This window comes from Rhamphochromis sp. 'chilingali' (genome assembly GCF_963969265.1).
Source record: "Rhamphochromis sp. 'chilingali' genome assembly, chromosome: 11".
NCBI lineage: Eukaryota > Metazoa > Chordata > Actinopteri > Cichliformes > Cichlidae > Rhamphochromis > Rhamphochromis sp. 'chilingali'.
Genome location: NC_137938.1, coordinates 21,702,177 through 21,730,011, shown reverse-complemented (window position 1 = coordinate 21,730,011; position 27,835 = coordinate 21,702,177). Strand labels below are relative to the sequence as shown.

Here is a 27,835-nt window from a genome sequence, read left to right as displayed (position 1 = left end):
AGATTATAACTTTTTCATCCTGGCCAGTGTTTTTCTAGCTTCAGTCAGGAACCTTCCTCTATACAATTAAAATTCTGTTTGGATTTACACATATATATATATAAACAAAAGAAAACAACCCCCCCCCAAACACATATTTCTTATGGAATAAAATAAGGAGACTGATTTTTTAAATCTATGAGCATGTTTGATTCATCTAAAATCCAGTGGTGACATGTAATAGCGCTGCTTACTGTCAACAAGAATCCACCAACATACCCAGAGATGTTAAATATATTGTGTTATAAATAATATTGGGTTCATAAGAATATGAGCATGTACATCATCCTTTGTTTATATAGCTACCGGATACGCTACTATTCTTTACCTAAAAAATATAATAAAATTTAATAAAAAACAGGATGATTATCATGTCATAAAAAACATTTAATCATCAAAAATATGTCAAAAAATTTGAATATTTACATCAAAATCAGCAGTAAAAAACACTTATTACAGAACCACTTATTAAAATAAGTGCAAAAAGGACAGAATCTGTAAATAGTAAACATCTGTGAAAGAAATGCAGCTAATTAACAAAGATGATATCAACAATCTAGCAACGAATTTTAAATTAGGAACCTCTCATCCACCAGAGTCTTGTTGGCGAGGTTCTTCCTTCCCAAACTGTTACGCAAAAAGCGAAATATCTGTAAAGAACGAGAAGGTTGATTACTGCCAGTACTTTTTAGGCGGTGCTGAGAACATGCAGTACGGACAACAAATACTGACCACTTGCTGCACGTATGTAAGCACAGCTGCAAGCAAAAAGCTCTGGGATCCAAGGTCGACGACACAGAAGAACAAGGTGTCAAAGATCAGCAGTGTGGCCTCGTTTCCATAATACAGCACGTTACTAAAAGTGTGCGCCTTATCTGCCACGAGAAGTGCAAACAGACATCATGTACACACACGTAGGTGGAGACAAACAAACTGAAATGTACTCTGGCCCAGACCATCACCATTGTAAAAGATGCTCTTCTCAGTGGGTTCAAGAAACTCCATCCCTATGACACTCTCAAACATCAGCTTGTCCTTCACTATGTAGTCCATGTCAGAGTGGGCCTTTTCAAATGATACGACATAAGACAGAAATAAGCAAACTGTTCTACTAGAATCAGGTCAGATCAAACTCTGCTGCTTTTAGTTTGCTGAGTGAGTTTATTCTTGAGTGTTTGTACTAACATGGTCAATAACACATCCCAGGAAGTGGTTCATGGCTTGGTAAGCTTTGAAGTGCGGCTCGAGCGAGCTGAGCGTGGATGCGTCTGTTAGTCGTGATGGCTGGTTCCTCTGGAGGACAAGACACAATCAACTCCTTTAAAGGCACTTATGAATAAAAGTTACCAAACTGATAAAAGCTCTGAGAAAACCCCCCCAAGAAAACCACTGCTTTGACTTCATATGGTAAATGGTAAATGGCCTGTATTTATATAGCGCTTTTAATAGTCCCTAAGGACCTCAAAGCACTTTACATATCCAGTCATCCACCCATTCACACACTGGTGATGGCAAGCTACGTTGTAGCCACAGCCACCCTGGGGCGCACTGACAGAGGCGAGGCTGCCGGACTCTGACCACCACCAATAGGCAACGGGTGAAGTGTCTTGCCTAAGGACACAACGACGAGACTGTCTGAGCCAGGGCTCGAACCGGCAACCTTCCGATTACAAGGCGAACTCCTAACTCTTGAGCCACGATCGTCCCACTCATAAACATTTTCATATCCAAAATGTTTATGAGTTGTACTGCAAGGACAAGACCTGAAGCTAAAATTAGTCCGTGTGATAGTTTAGTGCAACACCACAGACAGTATAAAACATGGGTGTAGCTACCATGATGTCGCCCACTTGTTTGGGGAGTCCTGTTGCCATCTTGGTGTTTTGAAACCAGATGTGGCGAGTGGGGATGGGTCTGACTATTAAATCTGATGCTCATTGGTTAACGACTTGTCATTTCCAGCTCACTGTCAATGCTAAAACACCCTTCCTGAAACTTAGAATGACTCAAAGATACAAAACAGACTGAATGTTTTAGTCAGTATGACCTGAAGTCAGTGACTGAGAACTTAACAGTGAACAGGAAAGTGTTTAGGAAGATTTGAACAGAGGGTCTATTTTACATAAACTTTTTACAACCACATCTGTCACCCCCTGGTGGCCTTACAAAAGAATGCAAGCTTAAAGTACTTCTGTGTTGGCTTCACTTTTAAACCCCGGGAACCACATTTTATATGATTTGTGTAATACCAATTTCTACTACAAGACTGTGCAGTGATATTTGTGATGCAAAGAAAAGAAGCCAAATAAATGTAAACATCAGAGCAGCTTTTCCATGGCTGTCTGTCATTACTGGTAGAGTACATATGTTTAACAAGTTCCGTTCAGACAACTGCTTTAAACACTTTTACTCTCTTATTAGAGGGATAGGCAGCTGTACTGATCAGTCTGCAGACTAACAGTACCATTAAACAGAACATTCATAGCTGAGGTGCAGACATGACTGTGGTCAGGACTTACCCTGCTGATTGATTCCTGTATTTTTTTATAATGCATCCCCAGACGGCTGGTAAGAGACACCTGAAAGGTCTGGACTTCTGTGTTGGGGAGTAAACCCCTCTGAGCACACAGTGACTCCTTAAAAAAATAAATTTAAAAAAAGCATGTAAGTCAGCTGAAAACACTAGTGAGAGGTAGACTAAAAGCCTGTTGGGGTACATACGGCTTCTCTTCTCAAATTGTTGTTCATCTCCTCCATGTTTGTATCTGCATGTCCATGAACCGAACGGCCATGAATGTAGTATCCAAAGCAGCGATATGATAAGATAAACACAGAAATCTGCACAGAAACAAACACAAAAAAAATGTTTATCCAGGCCATAAAGACAGAAAAAAATGGCTTCATGCAATGCCCGCTACTTACATTACTGACTGAGCAGAGATCTACAAACTGACGGATTTTGTCCTCCACAAAGTGTGCATAAAACACAGTGAAGAAAATCACCTGTAGGGTTTAAAGGACATCTTTTAAGGGGTTCAAAGGGGTACATTTCACTGATACCTTAGGAAAGAATGAGGTGAGAATGGATGTGAAGGAAAGAAAAGTTAAGTGAGCAAATGGAGGCTGTGCACCTGCAGAAGCCCAATGCAGAGCCACAGCAAGGCTGCCACACCATAGCGCAGTGTCAGGCTGTATGAGGGGGTGTATTCTTCGGGAGATCGCTGTAAATTTGACCAGGGGTCCCTCAAGGCCAGGTTTGAGAAGCCCAGCACCTAGATAAGACAGGATGGCATGTCAGCAACAAGAATTTGAGATGTAGCAAAAGCTGCAAAATGAACAAAAGGGCCATAATTGTGGGAGATGTACCTCAAGGAAGAAAAGCACAGTCATGATCTGAAAAGTCGGACTGATCTTGCGGATTGTCTGAATCTCATTCCATTCATTGGCCACAAAGTAAGTCCTCCAGATGCTGACTGGTGAGGTGTCATGTTTTGATTCGCCACTCACTGAAACAGTAGTCAATGTGGATAATTATTTTAAGCAACTAGTCATTTACCACTTATGAAGCTAAAAGTAAGCATGTTGATACCTGGCACAGATCTATTAGTTTTAGTTCGTGGCCTCTCCCAGTCGATGAGAAATATATCAACCGTAACCTGCAGGGCCAGCTTATGGAGAAACTGGACAGCCTTGGATACAATCACACCAAATAACACATTTTCAGTATTCCAGATTGAAGCATACCATCTAGCTTTCAGCAAGGATACTGCTCATTGTTATATCTGCTCAGCTGGTGTCTAACCTTTAGAGCAAAGGCGCAGCCGATGTATGTCACAAACTGCTCCTCCTGAGCCGGCAGCGGTAACAGGACTGACACAAACTGTTGGGCCTAAGCAGACACAGACACAAATAAGTACCAGAAAGCAGCAATCACTACATCTAAATATTAACAGTGCTGATAAGGAAAGGTAGAGGAGGAAAAAAAACTTGCCTTTAATGTCTACAGAGTGGAGAGAAGAAAACAAAAGCTGTTAAAAGCCATGCAAAAAGACTGAAGTGGAAAAAAAACTAGAGAACATTGACATTCATATTAAAGAGCTCACAAGAATAGAAATAATCCTATAAAAGAAAGACCTGCTGTTTAAGGGAATGAGACATACTTTGTAAAAGATAAGCCAGTAGAGTCCAGTTCCCACAGTGACAGCAAAGAAAACATTGGCCAGGTCACCAGCATAAAACAACAGAAACTTCACCATCGTCTGAAGAAAGACAGGAGAAACCAACATTACTTCATGTGGTTACAGCGACAGATAGTTCTGAAGTACATTAAAGGATAAAGGCACAGGACCTCCAGATCAATGAAGGAAGATGCAATCCTCCTCTTCCAGCTGATGGTCTTCAGCAGGGAATAGAGCACGGCCACCCCACCCAACACACCCAGAGCAATCTAAGCAAGAAAAAAAAAAATCAGAGTTGATCCTGCATCGCTTTTTGCTGTAACAGCAGCTGCATACAAGAACTCCTCCCCTGTGTTTCATCAACATTTCTTTCAAACTTTTACTCACATCTGTCTTTAAGCGAGCCTCACTCTGATCCATCTCATACTGTACAGCAAAGGTTGTCTAGAAGAACACAAATTAATTCAGTGCAAACACTCAAAAACTTGCTTCGAGATAAACAAATCAACTAATTTAGTCAAACTTAACAACTGAGATCAAGGGATTAGGTGTAATCATCAAAATTAAGCTTTAAACGAAAGCATAATGACAACAATGTGCGAGTGTGCGACCCACTCACAGCCACAGTTTGAGTGTTGAGATCCGTGATGAGAACATCTGTGTAGGTCACAGTCATTAGAGGGGGAAACACCTTCCCTTCCTGGGTTCGTGGAACCAACTGAAACCTACCAAACACGTCTCATCAATACCAGCAAAACCAATCAATCAATCAATCAATCAATCAATCAATCAATCCTTTATTTGCCACATGCAGGTTGCCCTGCAGTGAAATGGGACCCCCCTGACCTTACACACACAACACAGACATTAAATGGGGATACAAGTCAGAGATCGGTAGCGTTACAGAAAAAACACTGAAATATACACAACAATGGGAAAGTACAAGAGGACAAAAAGAAACCTCTACTGATGCTGTGCTTCCATGGTAGGACAGCATGAGAACAGGAAACAAAAAAACTCCTCTGCACAAAAAGCACATAAATGTCCACAGCACAACTTGTGAAAGACATTAAAAGCCACAGGATTGGGTGGGGGGTGAAGAGTAATCCGAAGCGAACACAGCAGCCGCCCTGCACAGCGCTACCATTCCAGCGCCGCACACAGACCCGCCGTGTTCCCACGCAGGAAACAAGCATCGAAGGCGTTTGGAAAGGGAGGGGGATGAGTGCGTGTTTATCAGTGTAAGTGTATGTGTGTGCGTGTCCAGAGTTCAGCTGAGACAGTGTCCTCCGCCCTATCAGGCTAAGTAAACAGTCTGCCAGCCAACCCAGGTGGCCTTGCATTGAATGGGAAGAATAGTCAACACACAGTCATTATCTGGGAGTTTTTGTTCGGCTCCAGCCTTGGACACTCCGACACTGGTCTCTCAATCTCCCGTTGGAGAACCGCGAGCCTCCCCATGATGGTATCAAACTTCCGTTCCGTGGTGTTGTCATTCTTTTGACTCTGAGACCTCACAACTGCAGTGAGCCGTTCTGCGATGTGATCCAACTTTCGCTCAAAGATGTCATTTTGAGCAGGCCTCTCCTTGATGTATCCCAATATACGCTCAATGGTGTTATTTTGAGTCTTCACAGCAGCTGTAAGCGTCTCCAAGGTCTTAACCATGCTGCTTTCGTTGTGAGAAGTCGCGCCTCGTCCCATCGTTTCAATCCCAGCGGGCAGCCTTGGGGTGGTTTGAACAGCCGGTTCCGCTCTCTTAATTCTCCGATAAGCCAGGGCCAAGCCAGCTCCGATCAGCAAGAACCCTGTTATCATGGTTCCGAATAGGTAGATATCTTCAGCGTCCTCGATCGACAGTTCCGCCAGGCACATGAGCCTCCATTTCTGCCACCCGTCCATCGTGTATCCGGCAGGAAAAGTCCCTCCAGGGCACTCAGGCTCTCCCGAGCCCAGACTTCTCGTTGAGAAAAGGGTGTCAATAGCATTCAGAGACCAGTTGATCAAATCCATAATTCTCTTTTAGGTTTAGAGAACGACAGTGAGAGACTGTTCCAGGGAAAGTAATACACACAAGACAGGACAAGGACACAAGAGGCTAAGCAGGGAAGATAAGGGGAAGGAGGAGGAGGGAAAAAGTGCGACCGCCTTCGCCGAGAGCCAAACGAGAAACCATCATTAAGAACTCATAAAAAACATGAGTTTCCTTATTTCCACAGCGGGAGCCTACCTTATTTTAACACTGCTGGCTACACGGATGACTTTAGGCTGAGAACTTGTGCTCTTTTCTCTTCCGCTCAGGGTGTCGACGAGAAACATTCGTCGAGACAAGTACCAGTTGTTCATGCTCTCTGTATAAAAACAAAATCATTTGTCAAAGAAATGCAAGCAAAAACACACTTATAGCTGTGAAAAAGTATTTACCCCCCTCCTTCTTATTTTTTGGCTGCATATTTGTCACACTTACGTGTTTGAGGTCATCAAACAAATTTTAATCAGAAGAAGAGAACCTGAGTAAACAAAAAATAAATAAATTCTGACACAGTGCCAGGTAAGGTCGGATAGCTTTTTCCCCCCTTTAATAAACCATCATTTAAAAACTTCATTTTGTACTTACTCTGTCTTTCTTTGTTTGATTATTTTTTGTTTGATTATTGGAAACATGTAAGTGTTTGTGGGGGGCAAATGCTTTTTCACAACAGTCTATATAAATCCAACCTTGGTTGATGAATCTTCCATTGTATTGCTGGTTCTGGATCAGTGTGGGCAGGGGTAGAAGTTTTGTGTTTTCTCCTCCACCGAGGTCCAGGAAGACGTCATAGAACAATGGTTCGGGGTGGGTGGCAAACAGCTGTGCTACTGAGAGAACACACTGCGCACACACAGACAGCTTATATTACCACTCAGCATTTTAGAGAGTTTGTATTCTTTTTCTCAGTCAAGTGAAATAAAAGAAACTCACACTTTCTTTGTAAGCTGTCCCAAAGCTGAAGGCTGCTGCCCGTTTGGTTTTTGGCTGTGGACAAAGCTAAAAGAGCGAGGAGAGGAAGACGACAACATGCTTAACACGGAAAAACTCCAACTCTTTTAGTTAGGTAAGAATCACAGAATAAGTTAACAAAACTATCGGAATACTTCATGTAAAGGATAACATCATGACACAGTGATTCTGTTACACTCGATACATCGCAAGACAATAATCTGCAATACAATTAGACATCTTTACAGAGAAACAAAAACTAACATTAAAAGGCAAAAAGGGGAATATTCACTGTTTCGTTTTCTTATTAGTAATAAACTCACAAAATGTCCCAATTTACAATTACAATTTACATTCACTGGACACTTTAAATAGTCTTAATTCTTCATGGCACAGATTTGACAAGGTGCTGGAATCATCCCGTAGAGATTTTGGTCCATATTGACATGACAGCATCGCACAGTTGCTGCAAATTTATTGGCTGATAATACATGATGTGAATCTCTGGTTCCACCACATCCCAAAAGCGCTCTACTGGATTGATATCTGGTGATTGTGGAGGCCATTTGAGTACAGTGAGTTCACTGTACTCATTTGGCTCTTAAACAGCTTCTGCAAATAAGTCTAATTTTCTAAGGGGCTGTGCTGTAGAGTAGTATTCAAAGGGTTTTACCTGCAGATTTTGTCCTCCCACTTGCTCCCATCTGAGGAACTCTCCTCTGACATTGTAGACAGCAGCAAGCAGTCTAAAGTCTGTGTTCTGACAAAAAACACACACAACAAAAATGTCAATTAAAAGAACATTTACTTTTTAATTTTACATCTCAATTTAAGGTGCCAAAAAATGTTTATTTACTGCTATCATTGTCTTTCACAGTTATTTTCATTACTATTCTGTTTTAATGTAAAGAGGCTTAAAGTCAAGTACTTACCTTGTTTTTACCTCTGAAGCTAAACCCAATTGGAACAGGATCAGTCTGAAGCACGCGAATGGCAACTCCTGGTTCATCCCCGTAATAAAGCCACGGCAGATTAGCTCTCCTGAAGAGTTGTGAGCATTCACTCAGGGTAAACTACAACAGGATTCATTCACGTTTACAGAAAGGTCGCATAATTTATACATGATTACCAGTAAGAAATGCCTTGGGTTGAGCTCAAAGCAGCCCTGAATCTGAAGATGTTGTTGAAGAGTGCACAGGCATCTGTAGATGCACTGCTGAAAGAGTGCATGTTCATCACACACATGTTTCCAAGAGCCTGACACGCCGTCAGGTTGGAGAAGCCCTGTAGGAACACGACTTGTTTACACAGCACTGCTAAATACATCAGAATAATACCGGCACACAGCACTCGTAACAAAGCACATTACACATATTTTAAAAGCCACCTCAGGGGTTGGCTTTAAAAAAAATCTAATGATTTGTGACAAGTGACATAGTAGGGACATTGTTTATGACAATATTGGAATGTGACTTAAACTTGCTTCCCATGATTTTAGATGAAGAATTACTTATAAAATACATAAAGTCTTGGATTTACAAGGCAAGCTGAGGAAGAGGAGTAGAGGTTTTCCAGGAACCAGGCTGACTGGACACTGAACTTCTGCAAGGCGAAAAACAGATCAGAGTTTAAAAAAAAAAAGAAAAAAGACAAAGAAAAAAAGAACAAAAAAAACCATCAAAAAATTTACCAAGAAATCAGAGAGAAGGAGACTCACCAACTGAGAATAAGTGACAGTGGGATTGACATTGGTGGAGATGATACCAGGAGGGAAACATAAACCTCCTCCCTGGGGAGAGAGAAAAAAATAAATCACAAAACAATCACAGATGCAATCCTATAGCCTCTTAATTTAATGATGTGGGATGTTTAAGATGTCAAAAGGGTCAAGATTGTCTGGACTCACCGGGACGTTAGGAGATTTACATGCACAAGAGGTATTAACGTAGGCAGCCAGACATCTCTCACACCTAAAAGGCAATTTTAGGTATCACTCCATTTCTCACATACCATACAAGCAAGATCTGCAGTCAAGGCAGACTTTACTACAACTCAGACAGAACTAGCAGGAGTAAAAACAAATGTCTGTGCATACAAAAAGAACGCTACGTCCAGATAAACAGAATCATCTTTTTGGGATCAATATTGGACATTTTAAAATCTCTAATGCTGCCTTTCTGTGCCACAGTGGAACAGTGAAATCATCTGTTTCGTTCAAAGTACAGTCTCTGAACGAAATGAGACTGTACTTAATTAATCTCTTCAAATATGCAGATTTTAGTCAGACAAAACACCTGTCTCCATTCCTGTTTGGTACCGACAAAGCAGGACTGTCTTCATCGCACGTTTCACACCTGGCCTCTTCCAAGAGGGTTCCATTGAGATCTCTTTCCACTGAAAAACAAAAACAACCTTTCATGCAGCAAATGCACAATTATTACGGTTTTTCATTCAATTTATTAGCTTATTAGTTTGAGAGGGAGATTCCCTCTGCACAGGTTGCCAACACAGGGTCACAGACAACCATGCACATTCACATTTCATGTCTTCGGGCTGTGCGATGAAGCTAGAGAGAGCTTGCATAAGCAAAGTAAGAACACACAAACTCCACACAGAAAGGTCCCCAGCTGGACGGCAGATTCAAACCCAGTACCTTCTTCTATGACAGTACCAACGACTGTACCACTGTTTACTGCATTCCTATTACCAGTGACTCACCCAGGACATCACCAGGGGGGCACTGGCACTTTCCGTCATTACTGAGGCCGCCTGGACAGCGAATACAACCAAACCCATCTTTTGTGACGCCCTGTAAATAAAAACAGAGAACACTGTAAGAGCTCACATAACCTAAGATACAAACTATCTTACATCAAATTAAAAAACAAAACAAAAACGAAATAAAAGTGAAAAACTATACGTACCGGTTTGTTTGGGAGACATTTCTCACAAGAAATGGACGCTTTATCAGTGGTAACAGTTTTGTACCCACTCTGGCAGACACAGCTCAGTCCTGAAAACAGTAAGAAACCCAATTTAAACTTTGAGGGAACACTGGATATGTTGCGTAGCTTTCAGCTCAGAGATATTAATGCAATGACAACCCCTCCAAAATGTTTTAAACAATGTTTTAACAGTGTTTTTATGTGGTGTTTATGCTGTATTTGGTTTTTTTTTTTTTTTTTTTACAAGTAAAGACCAAGCGAAGAAGTGGCCCTGCCACAATGTGTCACAAAACAATGACAGGCACACATCCTTCTAGATTGGCAGGTTTAGTTGCATGTATCTCATTTTCTTCAGTCTTTTTTTGTTCTTTCTAAAGGAATTGTTTCTGCAGTTTCTGCAAACAGAATAAAGAGCAAATACACAGGATACAGGATGTGATTTCACAAGCTTTGATCTACACATCCTCTACTGAGTTTTCTTTTTTTTTTTTTTATGAAAAAAAAGGGGATGACATTTATCTTCCCCTCTAAGCTTAATGCTATCTGTAGGCCAAACTACAACGAAATGAGAATCCAACTTTCACTGCCAGCACTCCTAAGTAGACTGATCCTGTATCCTTCTAAACCCACACTGATCCATGCATAGCTCTTCAATCAGCAGCAAACAAGTGCCAGCAGACATTTGGAGCATAAAAACTACCCCTGGCTAAGTAAATGAAAGCAATTCAGAGCAGCAGATTGTCATATTTTGTCATAACCCTGGCCGTGGCTCAGGGGGTTGGGAAGCGTATCTGTAACACGAAGGTCGCCGGTTCGATCCCTGGGCTCTTTGTCCTGGTCATCGTGTCCTTGGGCAAGACACTTTACCCTACCTCCTACTGGTGTTGGCCAGAGGGGCCGATGACGCAATATAGCAGCCTCGCTTCTGTCAGTCTGCCCCAGGGCAGCTGTGGCTACATGTGTAGCTGCCTCCACCAGTGTGTGAATGCGAGAGTAGTGGAATTGTAAAGCGCTTTGGGTGCCTAGAAAAGCACTATATAAATCCAATCTATTATTATTACTGAGTGTCAAACTGATAATCTACATCAGAAATTTGTTGCACTGTTTGTTGGCTTTGAAAGTGATGGCATAACTGCACTGATGTTCAGGAGGGGCAAACACACTCGAGTGTGAAAAGATTAACCCTAACCACCCCGTCACTCACTGTATGAATCAGAAGTTAGAACTAAGTCCTTGATGCTGGATTCCTTTAAAAGCAGACAGTTTTCATAGTCTAGATAATCTGCTGTGGTCTAGTTCTCTCTTAATTTAAGTACTGTGCAAAAGTCTTGAGGGACCCCTCATTTCTTTATATTTTGCTTCCAAGGAACCAGATCTTCTTGTAATGTTTTTTTAAAAGCTACCTTGAACAATAGTTCTTCAGTTTTTCTCAGTGTAATCCTTATACCCAACAATTTTAAGATGATTCACATATGAATCATTCAATCATAAAACCCCCCACCAAATGGTATTTCAGTCAGTGGTGTCAAAGAACTTGTGAAAATTGAAGGAATTCGGAACACAGAGAAGTACCATCAGGTACAGCAATGTCATTAATTTATTTTCTGTGGTGCCTATAACGGGAGACGAACCCAGACGTGCCTGAAAGCGAGAGCCACGTGTGAGCTACCGATGACGATTTTTAGTTAACAAAAACCTCCATGTTTTGCAAAAACAGGCAAGAAAACTGTCCCCACTAAAGCTGGAAACGACAAACTTGTTTCATCAAATGAAGCAAAAAACAAAAACAAAAAACAAAAAAAAAACACTGCATGAGTACATAGAGGGTGTGACGGCACAGGAGGAGGAGATACGAGCAGCTGGAGATGTGCGACACAGAGTAAACAAATTACTCAACCAAGTGCTGTAGCACTCGGTAGCTTCACTTCATGTGACAGGAAGAGCAAACGACGGGTTAAAATCACTGATTCGCAGCTGGTTACAAACTCGACACAGGATACAACATCCCAGGTAGAAAATATTTCTTCAGTTTTTAAATTTTAGTATATGATAACATTGTACAGCTCCCAGAGTTACACGGTTAAGTTACTTTTGTTATTGTTAAACTAAAGTGTTGGGCAATCGTGTAATAAAGTGAAAGCACTACCCGTTATGCTCTTTTTCCTTCTTACATTTGATTTATGTGGTGACTCTATAATGCTGCTGCTGCTGGCACTTTGTGGGAAAAGATTCACACTTTCGGTTCAATGGTTTCAGTGTCTGATTTGGAAAAGGAGGGAATAAAACATTCAACATTTCTCATTGCTTCATCTTGACAAAGATGAAGCAGCAAACATCCAAAGAAGAGCTTTAAATGTCCTCAAAGAAGCCTGGAGAACGTTTCCTGAAGAGTACTTAAGACATTACGAGAACGTTGGTCTAAGAAAGTTCACGGTGTGATAAAGAATAAAGGTGATCATAATAAATATTGGCCTTCAAGCTGGTTAGAATTGAATAAACTCTGTTTTTGCCCTATCTGAAGTATTTTTATTTTGTGAAAGATTGAGAAACACCGTCAAAAGTGGAAAAAAAGGACCCAACATCCAGTCTTTTTATGGTTAAAGTGATACATAGTGCTAAAACAGAGTTTATCCATATGTAATTTTGCTAATAGGGAATCCTACTTAATTCTTTCTAGAACATAATCAAGAGTAAACCTGATCAATATGATGAATGAGAAAATGTGGTTTGAGTAATAAAATGGTTTTAATGCTTGACTTTTGCCTAGATTCTGGGCACATTGTTACAACTACGGTGTGTCCTTGTCTCTCTCTATGCGAGTGAGAGCACTAAGCGGGCAGCGCGTAAAAGACAGAGAAATGTGAGTCTCTGGTCCATCATGCATGATTTTGAATAAAAGAATTATATTGAGTAAGTTGCAATTGATAAACACAGAGTCATGAAGACAAAAGGTATATTCACATGTGACAGAGCTGAAAAGAAGTAAAGCAGTTGAAGTGTCATGATATCATATGTAATTGAGCTAATGAGAAATCATGTTTGTGTACAACATAGAAAAAAAGAAAATGTAACTATCGTGATTAAGTGAGCTTGAATTTGCCTTAAATTATGTGGGTGAGAGGTCAGAGAGAACGGGAGAAACAATGGGATGGGCCTCAACAAGCAAGCCATGCTTGGTAAAGGGAGAGAAAGAAGGGGAAAAAATGGGAAGAGAGAGAGCAGGTGAAGTGCCTGACAAATGAGTATAAAAGAGGGCTCTTAGGAAGGCTGTTCTTCCTCTAGTTTCCTGCAATGGCTAGAGAAAATTAATTACTGCATCTTTTCCCATTTGACAATAGAAAAACCCCCAAAAACAAATAACAACAACAACAAAAAAACAACGATGGTCACCTTTTCCACATATACATATATCATACACCCATAAAGTTTGGGGAAAGCATTAGATGAGCACAGGCACTCTGGGATCTAGGATCAAGTGTGTAACAGGATCTTTTATTTAAGACAGTTTAATTACAACCTAAAATGTTGGAGACAAACTTAGTGAGGCAAGGCTGAGATGGTTTGGACAGAGGGTGGATAGTGGGTACAATTGACAAAGAATGCCAAATGTGGAGCCGCAGGGTAAGAGAAAAAGACGAAGACCACAGAGGTTATTGATGGGAGAGGACATGCAGAGGATTGGTGTGACAGAGGAGGATGCAGGGACACAGTGAGATGGCGGTAGATGATCTGCTTTGGTGACCCCCTAAGGGGAGCAGCTAAAAGAAAGAAGGAAAAAGAAGTACAACTAAAATGAAGACCTATATGTTACAAAATAAGGTTGAATTGGCAATAAGATTTCTTTATGATCAAAGTAATCCACAGTAGTTGAGAATACACAGCAAACGGTAACTGTGGGAAAACGGAGGCTTCTAACATGAACGGTGCTCATGTCAGAAGCCGTCATTAGTTTGAGAATTATAAATTATAAAAGAGCCATCTATTTAGCTTCCTCTCAGATTATCACAAGTCAGAAGGCTTACAGCAAGCAGGACTCCTCTGAAAGCAGTGTTTGTGTCCTCCTGTGCTCTCCAAGCGCACCTGGCTGCTTTGTGCTCTTGTTTGAAATAATATTATTTGCATGTGATCAGCTCTGTTCAGCATTACTTGCATTTCAGCTCAAACCTGCTGTCTAACTTTACTTAACGTCAAACAGACTCCGTGCATACCTCTTTATCTCAGCAGCGTGCTAGCTCCTGAGCTCATTATTTTTGCACCGAGCACCCTAGCTTACTTTGGCTTCTTTGTGGTTAGACTTAAACTTTATTTGATTAACGGTAAGACACTTTTATTTTCAAAGTGGCGTCGTTTGCTCGATTCCGGTGATGCGGTGTGATGATGGTGAGGTTAACCGACCTGTTGTGCTCCGCCGCTGATTTGGACCGCACCTCACACACGACAAACTCGAAATATCGAAAAACTCCTCCGCGCCGCAGTCTGATGGAGTCCTGAAGGGGATGGTGAACGGCTGGCACCGCAGGACGTCGATGTACATTAAAATAAACAACGTTACAGGCACTTTGTGTCTGTTAACGACAAACTGTAGCGTCTCCGTCGCCATGGTAAACAACGTTCTTCCCTTTTTTACCCACAGTGCTTTATGCGACGTGATGACGTGATGACGCAAATGAGTAAAAAAAACAAAAAAAACAACAACCCATACCTGAAATAAAACAGTTAAATTCATTTAAAAGATTTCTATATAAAATACTTTTTTTATTTTAGGGGAAATTAATTAGTATTAATCTGACCATTAGTTTAGCTCCATTATAAATTCATAAAGTGGATTTTCTTCATATATGAGATGTAACTTTATTTTAATTTGATTGTAACTTTATTTAAATGTGTACTTAAATGTAAATGTTTCGAATTCTGTCCAGTCCGATCCCTCCCAGTGAAAACGTTAATACCTTTAGCTCTGGTCTCCTGTCTTTTGTAAGTACAATAAATCATAGCAGGTCTGACGGCAGTCTTCTAAACCTTGCCATCTCCCCTTTCACACTTGCTGCTCTACTTCACCCTGTCTGGACGCCCTTCTTTACCTCTCTTGTGCACGGTCTGTTGCTTTGGATGGTTAACCCAAAGTATTTAAACTCAGCTTTAATTTTTACACCTGCCTCCTACATTGTTCTAAATAATATAAAGTTACTTTGATCTGCTCCTTTATTCACAAGAGGCCACCACAGCGGGTAGTTTAAAATAAAATAAATAAGGGTGTTTTCACCGATTTCACTGCAAATAGGCACATTGAAAACCTTCACTGCTTAAGGTACTGATAAACACAAGCTGAAGATCTAACCAGCTTTTCAGAAGAGCAAGATTCTAGAAAATACACCTATTGCAAAGTAGTAATTACTTGTTTTTGTTTGGGTTTTAACGTGTGAGTCATACGGGACTTTTGACAGGAAACATAATCTGCAGCTGCATCTTGCATTTCCACTTCCTTACACAAAGTACGTATGTTAATATATCGGCATAGACCTCAGGGGAGGAGAGACCGCACCTTAGTGATCAAGTAAGATTTTAAAAATCTAAAGATTTAAGTGAAACGCTTTAAAACAGGAGAGCAGATAGGAGATGCACAAGCCTTACAAAGAGAGTTCAGGTAAATAACTGAAACTTACTCATTTTCAAATTCATGACGGATCAATTCTTAGTTTAGGAAACCAACACTCAAGGTATGTTTTTTTTTTCTAGCTTTTTATGGATAAATTACTAATTTTATTTAATAATTTGCACTTTAGTAATTTGCTGAAACCATTTTTGCTCTTATTTTATTTGGAAAAAAACAACAACAACACACACATAGAAACGGGGATATGTTTAGGCTCACAGGACATGATTGTGTTGAATCAACGAGGACACTGGAAAAAAGAGAGCTGAGGGCAATGTCATGCAGATTATTTTTGATGTACAGTGATGTACCAGTTCTCCCAGGAGTTACGCTCCCCTCCAGCAGGTGGCGGTAAGTCTATAAAAAATCAACGGGGTAAGGGGTTAAGCGGGAGAGGCGGGACAAAAGAGAGTTTAAGCATGGGTCCATGACTAAAAGTTTAGTCGGGTTTACAGCAGTGACAACGCCCGCCATGCCAGCTTTTAACCAGTATCTGTTGTGAGTGGCTGTGGTGAGTATTTGTTCGGATTTCAAGGAAAGAAGAAAACGTGTTTTTCCTGCGCCTTCTCTTTTGCTTTCCACCAGCAGGACACGTGTTCTCACTGAATGTGCGTTTCGTGGTCGTATGCTAACACACAGCCCATATTTTGGCTCATTTCAGCCGTTTTCCTTCTCTCTCACTTTTTTTTAAAGGTATCTCATAACTTGGTGACCTGGTAGCAGCAAAATGACCATAATCCTGCGACTGAAAGGTCTGGATGCCAAGGCGGGTATTGAAGATATTCGGGCTTTCTTTGGCTCTGTGCGAATTCCTGATGGTGGAGTGTGCATTGTGGGAGGAAGGCTCCAAGAGGCCTTTATTGCATTCAACACAGAAAGAGAGGCCCAGCTGGCCATGCGGCTGACTGGAAATGTACTCAAAGGCTCTAAGGTGACTCTGCACATAAGCAAGATGGAAGAGCTGGAGCATAGATTAGAGACAGTTTTAAAGGAGAAGAAGAAAGCCTCCCACCATGCTGTTAGACTGCGACCACGTGCCGCTGTAAATCGCATGAGTTCAAATACTAGGCCTCGCGATAATACTGCAAGTCTTTCACCTTCTTCTACATACCCAGTTAGTCGTGCTAGTTCAAATCTATCTGTGAAGGCACAGAATGTTCATCACAGTCCCGCAGATATACAGACTTCAGATGCACAATCTCTTGATCCCAGTGCAGCCTTTCTTCTTGGGATTTGTACTGTTCTCCAAGGTCTTCAGCCAACCCACCAAAGAGATGTCCTCATCGCAGACTGTCCTGCTGCTGTAGGGAAAGAGGAGAGGACACCAGAGCAAACTCTAAACTCACAGCCAGGCTACGTCAGGCTCTTTGGTCTGCCACCCTCAACCACAAAAGATGATATCTGCCATTTTTTCAGAGGGCTGACTGTACAGGAAGCCATAGTAAATGTGAGGTTGGGATTAAACCATGGCTGCCTTGTGAAGTTTGCTACAATGCAGGATGCAAGTGCTGCTCTTAACTTTAACCAGCAATCACTGGGCCCCTTCTGCGTGGATGTTCGTGGAGCTTGTGAGAAGATATGGAATAGCGCGCTGCAGGAATGTGAAGATGCTGTTGAGGCGATACAAGAACGCCACCAGTACCCTCTTAAAGAAAGTGTAAACCACAGGCAAAAATCTGCTTCTGTACTGCGCCCCAAGAGGAAGTCCATCAACCAGCTGCTAACTAATGGACCAAAAAAGCTAAAAGTTGACAGTGAGTCAGGAACTCCAGCTGTGGAGTACATTGTTATGGTAAGCAATCTGCCAAAAACGATGACCAAGACTGAAATAAAAGAGTTGTTTGGATGTGCAACCATTCCACACAAAAATGTACTGCATCTGCTCGACAAAGAAGGCAACAGAACAGACACTGCTTTTCTCCTTTTTAATCGAACTGAAGATTTCGACTATGCAATGAATCTCACTGGCTGCCACGTAGGCTCCAATACTATTACAGTCTCATCAATCACAAAGGAGGCAATGAGAGAAAAGATGAGCAAAATGCATCTTAAAAGTCTCAAGCATCGTCTAAAGCCCAAAGACCCAAGAACGAAACCAAATCTAAAGAGGAAATCTGGCCTAGTTGATGCCTCTGAGGGGTCACTGGGTGCGGACATGGGCCTGGAAGCTAAGACTTGCCTGTTTATAAGAAACATGCCGGCAGATGTGCAGAAAGATCAAATCAAAAGCCTTTTCAGCAAGTACAAAATAAAGAAGGACAACATTGCGTTACTGCGCAACAGTGAGGGAAGTGGCATCGGTGAGGCCGTGATTCAGTTTAAGTCAAAGAAGCTTGCTGCGCTGGCTCAGAGGCTCCACGGGAAAGACTTTCTGGGGACGAAGGTGCTTCTGACGTGCATTACCATGAGGCAGATGGAGGACATCTTGGCAAAATAAGTTTGACAATTTTTAGACAGCGCTCTAATGTGGACAGAGCTGTGCGAGACTGTTCAAAGCTTTATTCATTCATTCATTTATTCATTCAAGTTTTTGACCAGTTCTGTTTGTGGCAACATTTCTTGCATGAAACATGATTCTGCTTTTCTAATACCTTCCTGTTCATAAATCATTTGTACTGTTTAAAATAAATCCTGAAATACTTTGTTGGTTTATTTATTCACCAAATACAACTGCCAATGGAAAAATCCCTGTTGGATGGAAGATGGAACTTTCAGAACCTGCACCCAAGATGAAAAGAAACCAATCGAGCTAGTTATTTGTGTCCGATACTGCACAAGGAAGGTCTCAAATACAACTTCCTAACCTAGAGGATCCGTCAGCATCTGGAAATACTTTGATGGGGACATGAAATCAACCACAAACATATCTTTATGTCCATTAATAGCTTTTAATCGCTGTGAAACATAAACTAAAATGATCAGGTAAAGTTGCTGGATACAACAGCAGACATGTAAATCCTTCCACGTTATAAATCTTGCCATATTATGAAGAAATAAACATAATTAAAACAAGGACAGCAAAAGACTGAAAACACAGTGCATGAAAATATATATTTTTTTCAAAAGTACATGAAATCAACATCTGGACAATGACCCCTGTGCATGTAGTACAGAAAGATGAGAAGACAGACTTGTTGCATCTCTTATTTGTAATACCTGGGCGGACCGTCATTGTATCGGGATGGACCTGCAAAAAAAGCAAACTATTAATAAGTGGACAGCAAAGAATGATGCCACACACTCCTTTGGAGTCCTTCATTTAACAGTCCTTGATATTTGAGCCATGGATCCGTCATAAAAAGTCTGGGAGAAGGTGCATGTATACCTGAGAGGCCACCTGAGAATCGGTTGCTACTGCTTTGCATTCTAGGGGGTGAAGAGAAGTTTGTGGAACTCAATGATAAGCTGTTGGGCCCCTGAGGAGGAAACAGATGCCACAAAATAAATGTTTTAATCTGAGGGACAAGTGAAACATCTGAAAAAGTAAATCTGGTTTTGCTCATCCTTTCAGAGCAAAGGAAACCTAGTGCACACAGCTGAAATGGTTAAAATTAAATTAGAACTTTAGTACTCAGCTCGCCAAATAAGGTTTGAAGGCTGATCTTTAGTGTTTGGTTTCAAAATTATTTCTAGGATAGATACTGTTAAAAAAAGAAGAAGAAGCAACAACTCAAAACACACCCCTGAAACACTCCTGAGTCGATACTCCATCAGCACATCTGTTAGTTTCTGCGTCACCTTCAGCACCAGCTGGGCATCGCTCTCATTCTCTATCCTGAAAGTATCCTAAAAACACATTTTGTAAAATTACTTTCTGAATATAAATATGAATATAAAAAAAAAGAAAAAAAGATGCTGACTTTAAACCTATTGTAAGAAACCTACCAGGTATGTGAGCAAAGTATGGGGAAGGCTGCTAGATTCTGGAGCTGCCCCCATTAATCCCGGCCTGTCCATTGGTCTGTCCATCAAGCTACTACCCATCCGGTTGCCCTGGTACTCGCCTGAATACATTTTGTTTGGACGTTCATCCAGCAGTCCACTCCTTCTATAGGTGTCTCTTCCACTACCTGAACCGCGACCCATATTATCCATGAAATTTCCCCGATCCATACCAGAGTCAGAAAAGTCTTCCCTGGAGGAGTAGCCTCCAAAGCCGGACTCCCCAAATTCATCTACGGGATAATCAGGATGAAACTCCCCTGGGAATCTTGATTCAGAGAACCTGGGACCTGTGAGATTCAGGTTTATTACATTTCAGTTCACATATTTTTATTTTAATAGAACAGAGATATTCATGCACACTGAGAAAATTAATGTCAATCACAAAGAACTCGCCAAAGGGTGGCCCCATTTGTCCCATTCCTGGAGCTGGTGAAGGCCCGGCTTTAGGAATAGCAGAGCCTGTGATGGAAGGATGTGTGAAATTAACAACTAATGCGAAATAATGGAAATCTTTTAGTGTTGTTGAATGCTAAGCTAAGCTTTGACCCCAGCTAAGTAGGAAAAATTGTTATTTATTTTTTAAACTGAGAAGCTGATCTTAGTTTTTGAGAACTTAAAAACATTGGATGCAAACAGAGCAGAATAACTTACGTAGTCCTTTAAAAGCAGGAATGTCAAAGGGCTCCCTGAGGATCACCTAAATGTGACAACGGGAACAGAAAATGATCAAATCCAACATATTGTTAAGTGCACCCACCCCTCGAATGTAAACATGGGAGACTTTTAGCCCCATCTGCAATATAAAAGTTTTATGTGGACCAAACAAAGATGAAGTTATCTGGCAGTACCTTGGAGACAGAATTTGAACTTTTGTCTAGTAAGAGAAAAGTAAAAATCCCAGAGCAAACACACCAATTCAGCAGACCAACATTACATATAACATAAAAACTGAACTATCACAGGTGTAGCGCTCACCTTGATTTGTCCCCTCCCCTCCGTCTTTTCAAATTCAGCCGCAGCTTCTTTAATGGATTTTCTGATAGCAGGGTCTTTCACGGCATCTTCCTCCTCATGCGTAATCTTGTCAGGGTGGGTCTTTTTCTGTGTGAAAATCAGAATAAAACAATGCAAATGATTCTGCAACCTCGTGTGCAGACTTTGAAACAGACAACACTCACCATGTATCTATAGCAGTGTTTCCAGCCTTTCACATGGTCAACAATGTCATGCTGCAAGCTGGCCATGGCGCACAGTTTGCACTGGTAGTGTGGAGGGACAGATTTACTGGGGCTGCGGTACTCCCACACATACTGAAGGCCTGCAGACACAATGATTATTGATTATTCACTTCTTTATGCAAGAAGGAGAGGAGGTAAAGTAGATAGATGTGAGGAAAATCCCTACGCTGCTTACCAATCACACAGTCTGTGATACCCTTCAAGATTTTGTTGAGCGAGGGCACAGTATGGATAGAAGATCCTTTGGAGAAAACTGGGAAAACATAATAGTGGTCAGCATTAAGTAGAGGCTGAATTTATAACTAAAACAAGACATATCCTGAAAACTAGTAAAAAACTAATTGCAATTATACTGTACTGTTTCACAACCTGCAATGTTTAATGGACTGGAATTTATTCCAGATTTTACATGGATGGATCAACCCAAACTTCCCATGTGCGCTTGGGAGAAAAAACAAACAAACAAAAAATAACAGGAGCTCTAAGTTAACCCCCATTTAGGCCCAAACTGAGCTGCAGAACAACACATCCCGTGATGCACTGCTTCTCACCGTGCGCAGCCGCAGAGCGGTAACTTCTGTGTTGCATTCACCAAAGCATTCCTTTTGCAAACGCACGATAAAATTAACACATAATTTAAAAACAAAGTCAAGCCAGTGTAACACAGGCAACTGGTAAAAAATTGATATTGCATTCAGCAGTATTAAAAAGAAACAAGTGCATTAAAACTTAATTAGTAACCAGTGCAGATGCATGGTAGCATAAGCCATGTGTCGTGCGCTTTTAAGGATAATGGTGCTGCTCTTCAGTGTAGCAACATCTTAATGAGACTGGGTTGGGTTGTTATTAAAATTATTTAGAAAACGTCCAAAAACCATTCCGAAAACTGGACTTCTAAATAGGAAACTTTTAAGCAGGAAATGTTTTGCGTGAATACTTTTGCAGTGATCTCCAAAGACCAAAACAGTAGACTGCACCACATAAGACTCACCACCCCCATCCTCAAATCTCTGAGGTTGTGAGCCTCACTGAGTGGTGAACATGCCACCACACGTGACATGAAGCATGGAAACCAAGGTCTCAAGCTTCAACTCTCAACACTGGAAGTGGCACCGTGTGTAAAAGGACTTACCTATATCAGCAGAATGCTGCAGCTGCCTTCTCTGTCAGCAGAGGGAATAAACCCACGAGAAGGAGAGAGACACACAGGAAATTAGTGACAGGATGACACTAAGCAGAGGACTGAACTCCTTGTCCAGGTCCGCCACACAACCATTACGTTCTCATCCTCTTTGACGCCTGCATTAAGCAGTGACAGTCACAGGAATGTGTATATGGTGTAAATGGTGTCTAAATCCTCACCAAGTGAGAATGTAGACCAGCAACAATTTGTTACTACAGGGAAGAAACTGGGTTGTTACACCTGCCGCAGTGGCCGCACTGAGGGAGGCTGAGGTCAAGACCTCAGCGATCTGACAATGAAACTGGTAGAAGAGAACATGCTCTTCTACCACCGTGCACTGTGGTCAGTGTGATGTGTTTGAAAGCCCCAAATTTGAGCTTGACAGACAACAGCAAACAGAAACCCTTTGGAAACAACTAAACATACACCCCCTTCAATGATAAGAGTGATGTCAGCTGTGTGAAATATGGAGGTGGTTCCCGTTAGAGGCAGGTGCTGAGGTGGACGCCACTTCATTTGAGGATACCTACTAATAAAGAAAACATATTTCCAAGCATACAACTTTCTTCAAGATAAGCAAAAGGAGATAAGACAGACATAAGCAGCCAAAAATTGAAGACACTGAGTTTAGATTATTGAAGTTAAATATCTAAGCAGAAATGTAAATAATCACTGTAATTCCTGCAGTGATTTACTGTTTTGCAGCTAATTTACATTTTAAGTAACTGCATGTTACTGATAAACACCAGGAGAGTGTGGTTTGGAGATAGAAATCCAGGACTGAGGGTACTCTGCTGTAAAGTACTGACTTCACCAGTGGAGCTTTGTTCACTGGTGGGAGATCATAATTTTTGTAGCAAATAATGAACTTTTGAGTTTTTAACCTCATGCACAGTGGTTGTACAGAACGGTGACGTGTCTACTACCTGCCGTTTAATTGAGCAGTGATGTAACAACGTCTCTTAGGGAAAAACTGGACTGGATATGTTGCCATTGACTTTAAGTCCTCGAGGATTTGAATCAGCAAGTGATCCGTGACTACCACTTTTGAATGTGACAGCGCTCAGTAGTAAAAAATGAGTGGCCTGCCATGTGGTACCGTTTAAGAGAAGCCAGTTTATCTCACTTTAGAATATATTCGGAACACCAACGTGAATAAAACCAGTGTTAAAAACAAACAAACAAAACAACAATTCTTTAAACCACAACAGGTTTGACAGGCTGCAGACGTGAGGCCAGAGCCAGTGAATATTGTCTTCAGTAACAAGACTGCAAATGAAGCAGGCCTGATGGCACAGGAGCAAGCAGGAAGCCCACAAGTTCAGGGCTGCTGCACCCCGGCACTCCATCAGGTACCACAACAGCAAAATTTGGGGAGGATGGGGGGATATTATAGGAAATCCCACATTTTTACTTTAGGTTTTTGATACTGCACACTTGGGCTCATGTGGCACTGAAGTAGAGCCAAGGACTGACACTTACCTTTGGATTCTTCTTTGGATTTGGGGGCCCACTTTGTGGTGGAGGCTGGTTTCCTGAATTCTCATCCTCCATTTCCTCAGCTTTGTCACTACAAGACAAATGATGTCTTATTGCTGGTTATCAAATCATTACACATACTAGAACTAATTGCACAGTTAAAACTAGGGATGCGTGCAACCAGTTGACTAATCGTCGCTGTGTCACTAGTCAACATTAAACATACTCGTTGTTTAATCTAATTGTTCTAAATTAAATTTTTTAAGTGATGCCCAATGCTGCTAAATTGTTATGCAGCCATCTGTCACTAGATGGAGCATCGGTGTTGAAAAATGCCACAAATCTGTTACTCTAGGTCTGATTTTTTGTTAACACTATAATTGTTAATTCTTTTAAAGATGAAAGAATGAGACTCCAGATACAAGTGGCAGAAATGCGCTTTCTCTGAAAAGTGGATGAGCTTTTCTTTAGTGATAGGGTGAGCAAAGTAGAGCTCTGAACTGGGAATTTTAATTTACTAAAAGCTGCTGATCATAGAGGTATGGGACATGGGATTGTAAGAGATCGGATAAATAACTTGGAGCAAGCCCATGCAAGCACTTATATGTGAGAAACAATATTTTAAAGAGGACCAACATGCTATGTAGCAATTTAAAAGGTTATATGATAATTCTTCCAACTATTTCTTGGGAATCAACTGGTACATGGAATCAGCAGCATTGTGAGCTAACTGCAATTGTAACAATTATGTTTTTCTCAGTCCAAAATACACTATATGGACAAAAACATTTCCTAATATACTATAACACCACTGCAAAAGTCAGTTTGTGAAATTTCTTCCCTAATAGATATTCCACAATCGGTGACCATGTAAAGTTACAGAGCAGTATCGCTGAGATGGATAGTGTGTAAAAGCCACCAGTGCTCTGCTGACTCAGTAACTGCAGAGCTCCAAACCTCCTGTGGCATTGACATCAGCATGAAAACATTGCCCAAGGGGCTTCATGGTATAGGTTTTCCATAACTGAAGAGTAGTACCTCCTAATTCAGATCAAGGTAATGGCTCAGTCAAGAGTAAAAATATAGAGCAACCTGATTGCAGCTACTAAAAAACAACCAAACAACTAAAACCTTAACACCGCATGGTCGATGTATTAAATATTTTCACATTCTGCAAGTTGTGGTGACTAGATGCCTGCCCAGAGTTGCACACCCACAACTACTTTTGACCACAAGGTGACTGCACAGGTCTGATAGAAGGAAACCTTTCTGGAAACAGTCACACTCTTATTTGGACTGACAGTAATTACTCTCAGAAAAACTGCTGAAGCTTTACAAATAATTACCATTTAATTTATAAATGCAGACAGATTGGCAACATGTTGCCCATCTGTCTGAATGAGTCTGTGTCAATGAGCACAATTCGAGGGTACTCGACATAACTGACTGCAAGCTGGTTGTAGTCTGCTTATATTCTTGTTGGAAAAAAAGGTTGCTGAGTATAAATGTAATAGTTAAATGTGAATTTGTGCCCATGTTTAGGCAGATACACGATTTTCACGATTTCCAACAATTTACCACAGTTAACTGCTGTGTTATAAACAAATTGCATGTAATCAGTAATAATTGACAAAATGAATAGCAATACTTATAGCAGGTTTTAGTGACGCTGTTGTATGTTTATACAATCTCAGTAAAAATTAAATGAAGTGAGATAACTTCATTTTGTTGGATAAAACATACTGACAATCACAATAGTATAAATACTCTACGCGAGCACTCAAAGCTCTTTTACACAACATGCCTCATTCACCCATTCAGCACTTTTTTCTACACCTGCTTTCTGTCCAACATACACACACATTCAAACTCAAATGAACGCATCTGAGAGCAACTTGGGATTCACCGTCTCATCTGGCATGCAGATTGGAGCAGCCAACCTGAGTAGATGATCTCCTCTACCCTCCTGAGCTACAGCCACCATAAAATATGGTGGCTGCATTAGTACTGTGATAAGATCACGGGGACTTCACAAGGGTGAATACTCAAATCTTGATGTGTTAATCACTCGTCCTCGGATCACACTATATGTTGTAAGATATGTAACGTCTTTTAAAATATGCAAATCTATACTATATTTTAGAGTTTGATAATGTTTATCTGATTGCAAAAAACAAAAAGGAGAATTTATAAATTTATAACATTTTCTCTAAGTTGCGACTTTCTGATCCAGCCAGGTGATTAGCTGTTAAATTTGTTTTGGGAAACGTGCTACACCCCATCTACATGTGCTTTCGAGGACTAGCCATTCAAAACAAAGGGCAGTATTGTTACTACAGACAATACTTTTTAAACGATCTTAGATTTCTTTTTTCAATATTTTAATAACTTTATCAACGAAACAGAACAGCAACAGTACTGGTGAAAACACCACCGTTATTGGACTCATCTCGGACGGGGACGAGTCTGCCTACAGGAGGGAGGTTGAACGTCTGGTGTCCTGGTGCAGCCACAACAACCTGGTGCTGAATGCCCAGAAGACAGTGGAGATTATTGTGGACTTCAGGAAGCACACAGCCCCACTCCCCCCCATCATCCTGACTGACACCCCCATCACCTCTGTGGACTCATTCCGCTTCCTGGGTACCACCATCACCCAGGACCTGAAGTGGGAGCCCACCATCACCTCCGTCATCAAGAAAGCCCAGCAGAGGATGTACTTCCTGAGGCAGCTGAAGAAATTCAACCTGCCAACACGGACGATGATGCAGTTCTACACTGCAATCATCGAGTCCATCCTCACCTCCTCCATCACCGTGTGGTACGCTGGAGCCACTATCAGGGACAAACAGAGACTGCAGCGTGTTGTGCGCTCTGCTGAGAAGGTGATTGGCTGCAGACTCCCATCTTTGCAGGACCTGTACACCTCCAGGACATTGCGGCGTGCAGCTCGGATCTCAGCTGACCCTTCTCACCCTGGACACAGTCTGTTTGACCTGCTCCCCTCAGGCAGGAGGCTCCGGTCCATTCGCACCAGAACCTCTCGCCATAAGAACAGTTTCTTCCCCTCTGCTGTTGGACACATGAACAATAACCATATGACTGTACCCGCCACTAACACATGACCCTACGCTGTGTCACTGCATCATTCCATGTTTGGCACTGATCACCACCTGCACTCATGTATATATCTTTCAACGTAGCACTCTTAATTCTTATTCTCATGTATATATCTCATGTATATCTCATGCACATATCTTTCCACGTAGCACTTTTAATTCTTATCCCTACTTTTATTTTTTTCCATGTCTATTTAAGTGCTATTTATGACACTATGTTTGCACTGAAGCACCGCAGCAATTTCCTAATGTTGTAAACCTGCTCAATATTTGGCAATAAACCCCATTCTGATTCTGATTCTGAAAAGGTAGCAGCGTAGGCGGAAATAAATCTAAGTAATACAAATACAAAAGAAGAAAGGGCCACCTTTAAAAAAAATCTTGTAATATTGAAAACTCAGTTTTAATTATCTTATATTTGTATTTAAGTAATTCATATCTATTTTGCTTATAATTATCATTTGAATGCAGGAACAACAACGAAACAGGGAGTCTCAAAAGTGTTGTCTTTTAGTTAAATATTATCACCAGAAACACAATTTTCTGCAGTATCGCCCAAACAAACTTCAATGCGTCGTAGTTTTATTTAAAAAACAAAAAGATTTAAAGACGTCTCGTTTCTTTAATCATCAAATGTTAGCGCTGTTAGCTGTGGGAGGGCCACAAGCAGAGCCTTAATTTACATAAATTATTTGAAAAGAAAATGTGCCTGTAAGACACATCTTAGCGACCGCAAACGCCACATATGATAGCTATCCACATAACGTAATCAAGTGTATTATATTATCAAACTTACACGAGATAATTAAGTGCAAACCGCGAGTTCCTCCTAGCTCAAGGTGAAAGGAGAATACAATACAAACCGAGCTTCGGGAGAAGATTGTAGTCTGATGAACTCGCCGGTTAAAAAAAACCAAAACCAAAACATGATGTAGCGCTATTTTGTGTCCGCGCTTCACAGAAAGACCTAATCTATTCTCTTAGAGGAAACAAAATGACAATTATTATCATTTATTTGTGCTTTCAATTTTATTATAAACTATTAAGTTAATTGTTCCAAGGCATCTTCGAGGGCA

At 41.0% G+C, this 27,835-nt stretch overlaps 3 protein-coding genes across 4 annotated transcripts; 1 reads left to right on the top strand and 2 right to left on the bottom strand.

The window, feature by feature from the left end:
• Positions 1-147: 147 nt before the first annotated feature.
• tmem67 (transmembrane protein 67) lies at positions 148-14,765 on the bottom strand. Its single transcript, XM_080895590.1, has 28 exons — positions 14,538-14,765; positions 10,122-10,210; positions 9,916-10,006; positions 9,492-9,591; positions 9,104-9,167; positions 8,915-8,986; positions 8,737-8,799; positions 8,327-8,481; positions 8,130-8,238; positions 7,871-7,957; positions 7,180-7,245; positions 6,936-7,089; positions 6,448-6,568; positions 4,837-4,942; positions 4,605-4,661; positions 4,388-4,486; positions 4,200-4,298; positions 3,842-3,928; positions 3,629-3,728; positions 3,406-3,545; positions 3,171-3,311; positions 2,962-3,042; positions 2,761-2,877; positions 2,559-2,675; positions 1,225-1,332; positions 1,002-1,104; positions 772-914; positions 148-689 (listed from the first exon to the last, which is right to left on the bottom strand). The coding sequence occupies exons 1-28, from the start codon at positions 14,740-14,742 to the stop codon at positions 609-611; spliced, it is 2,955 nt and encodes a 984-aa protein (XP_080751716.1). The 5' UTR covers positions 14,743-14,765; the 3' UTR covers positions 148-608.
• A 1,223-nt stretch (positions 14,766-15,988) lies between these two features.
• On the top strand, positions 15,989-18,437 carry rbm12ba (RNA binding motif protein 12Ba). The gene is made up of 2 exons (XM_080895370.1): positions 15,989-16,306; positions 16,489-18,437. Exon 2 carries the CDS (start codon positions 16,523-16,525, stop codon positions 18,230-18,232), a length of 1,710 nt encoding a protein of 569 aa, XP_080751496.1. The 5' UTR covers positions 15,989-16,306; positions 16,489-16,522; the 3' UTR covers positions 18,233-18,437.
• Positions 18,438-18,577: 140 nt separating this feature from the next.
• LOC308405006 (uncharacterized protein) lies at positions 18,578-27,644 on the bottom strand. Of its 2 annotated transcripts, XM_080895372.1 has the most exons (13): positions 27,556-27,623; positions 26,444-26,712; positions 23,644-23,731; positions 22,111-22,141; positions 21,154-21,231; positions 20,919-21,058; positions 20,716-20,841; positions 20,392-20,437; positions 20,134-20,199; positions 19,681-20,027; positions 19,477-19,581; positions 19,121-19,211; positions 18,578-18,982 (listed from the first exon to the last, which is right to left on the bottom strand). In XM_080895372.1, exons 3-13 carry the CDS (start codon positions 23,713-23,715, stop codon positions 18,939-18,941), a joined length of 1,146 nt encoding a protein of 381 aa, XP_080751498.1. In that variant the 5' UTR covers positions 23,716-23,731; positions 26,444-26,712; positions 27,556-27,623; the 3' UTR covers positions 18,578-18,938. The 2 variants fall into 2 exon arrangements, with proteins under 2 accessions (XP_080751498.1, XP_080751497.1); XM_080895371.1 differs by lacking the exon at positions 26,444-26,712 and having other exon boundaries at positions 27,556-27,644.
• Positions 27,645-27,835: the final 191 nt, after the last annotated feature.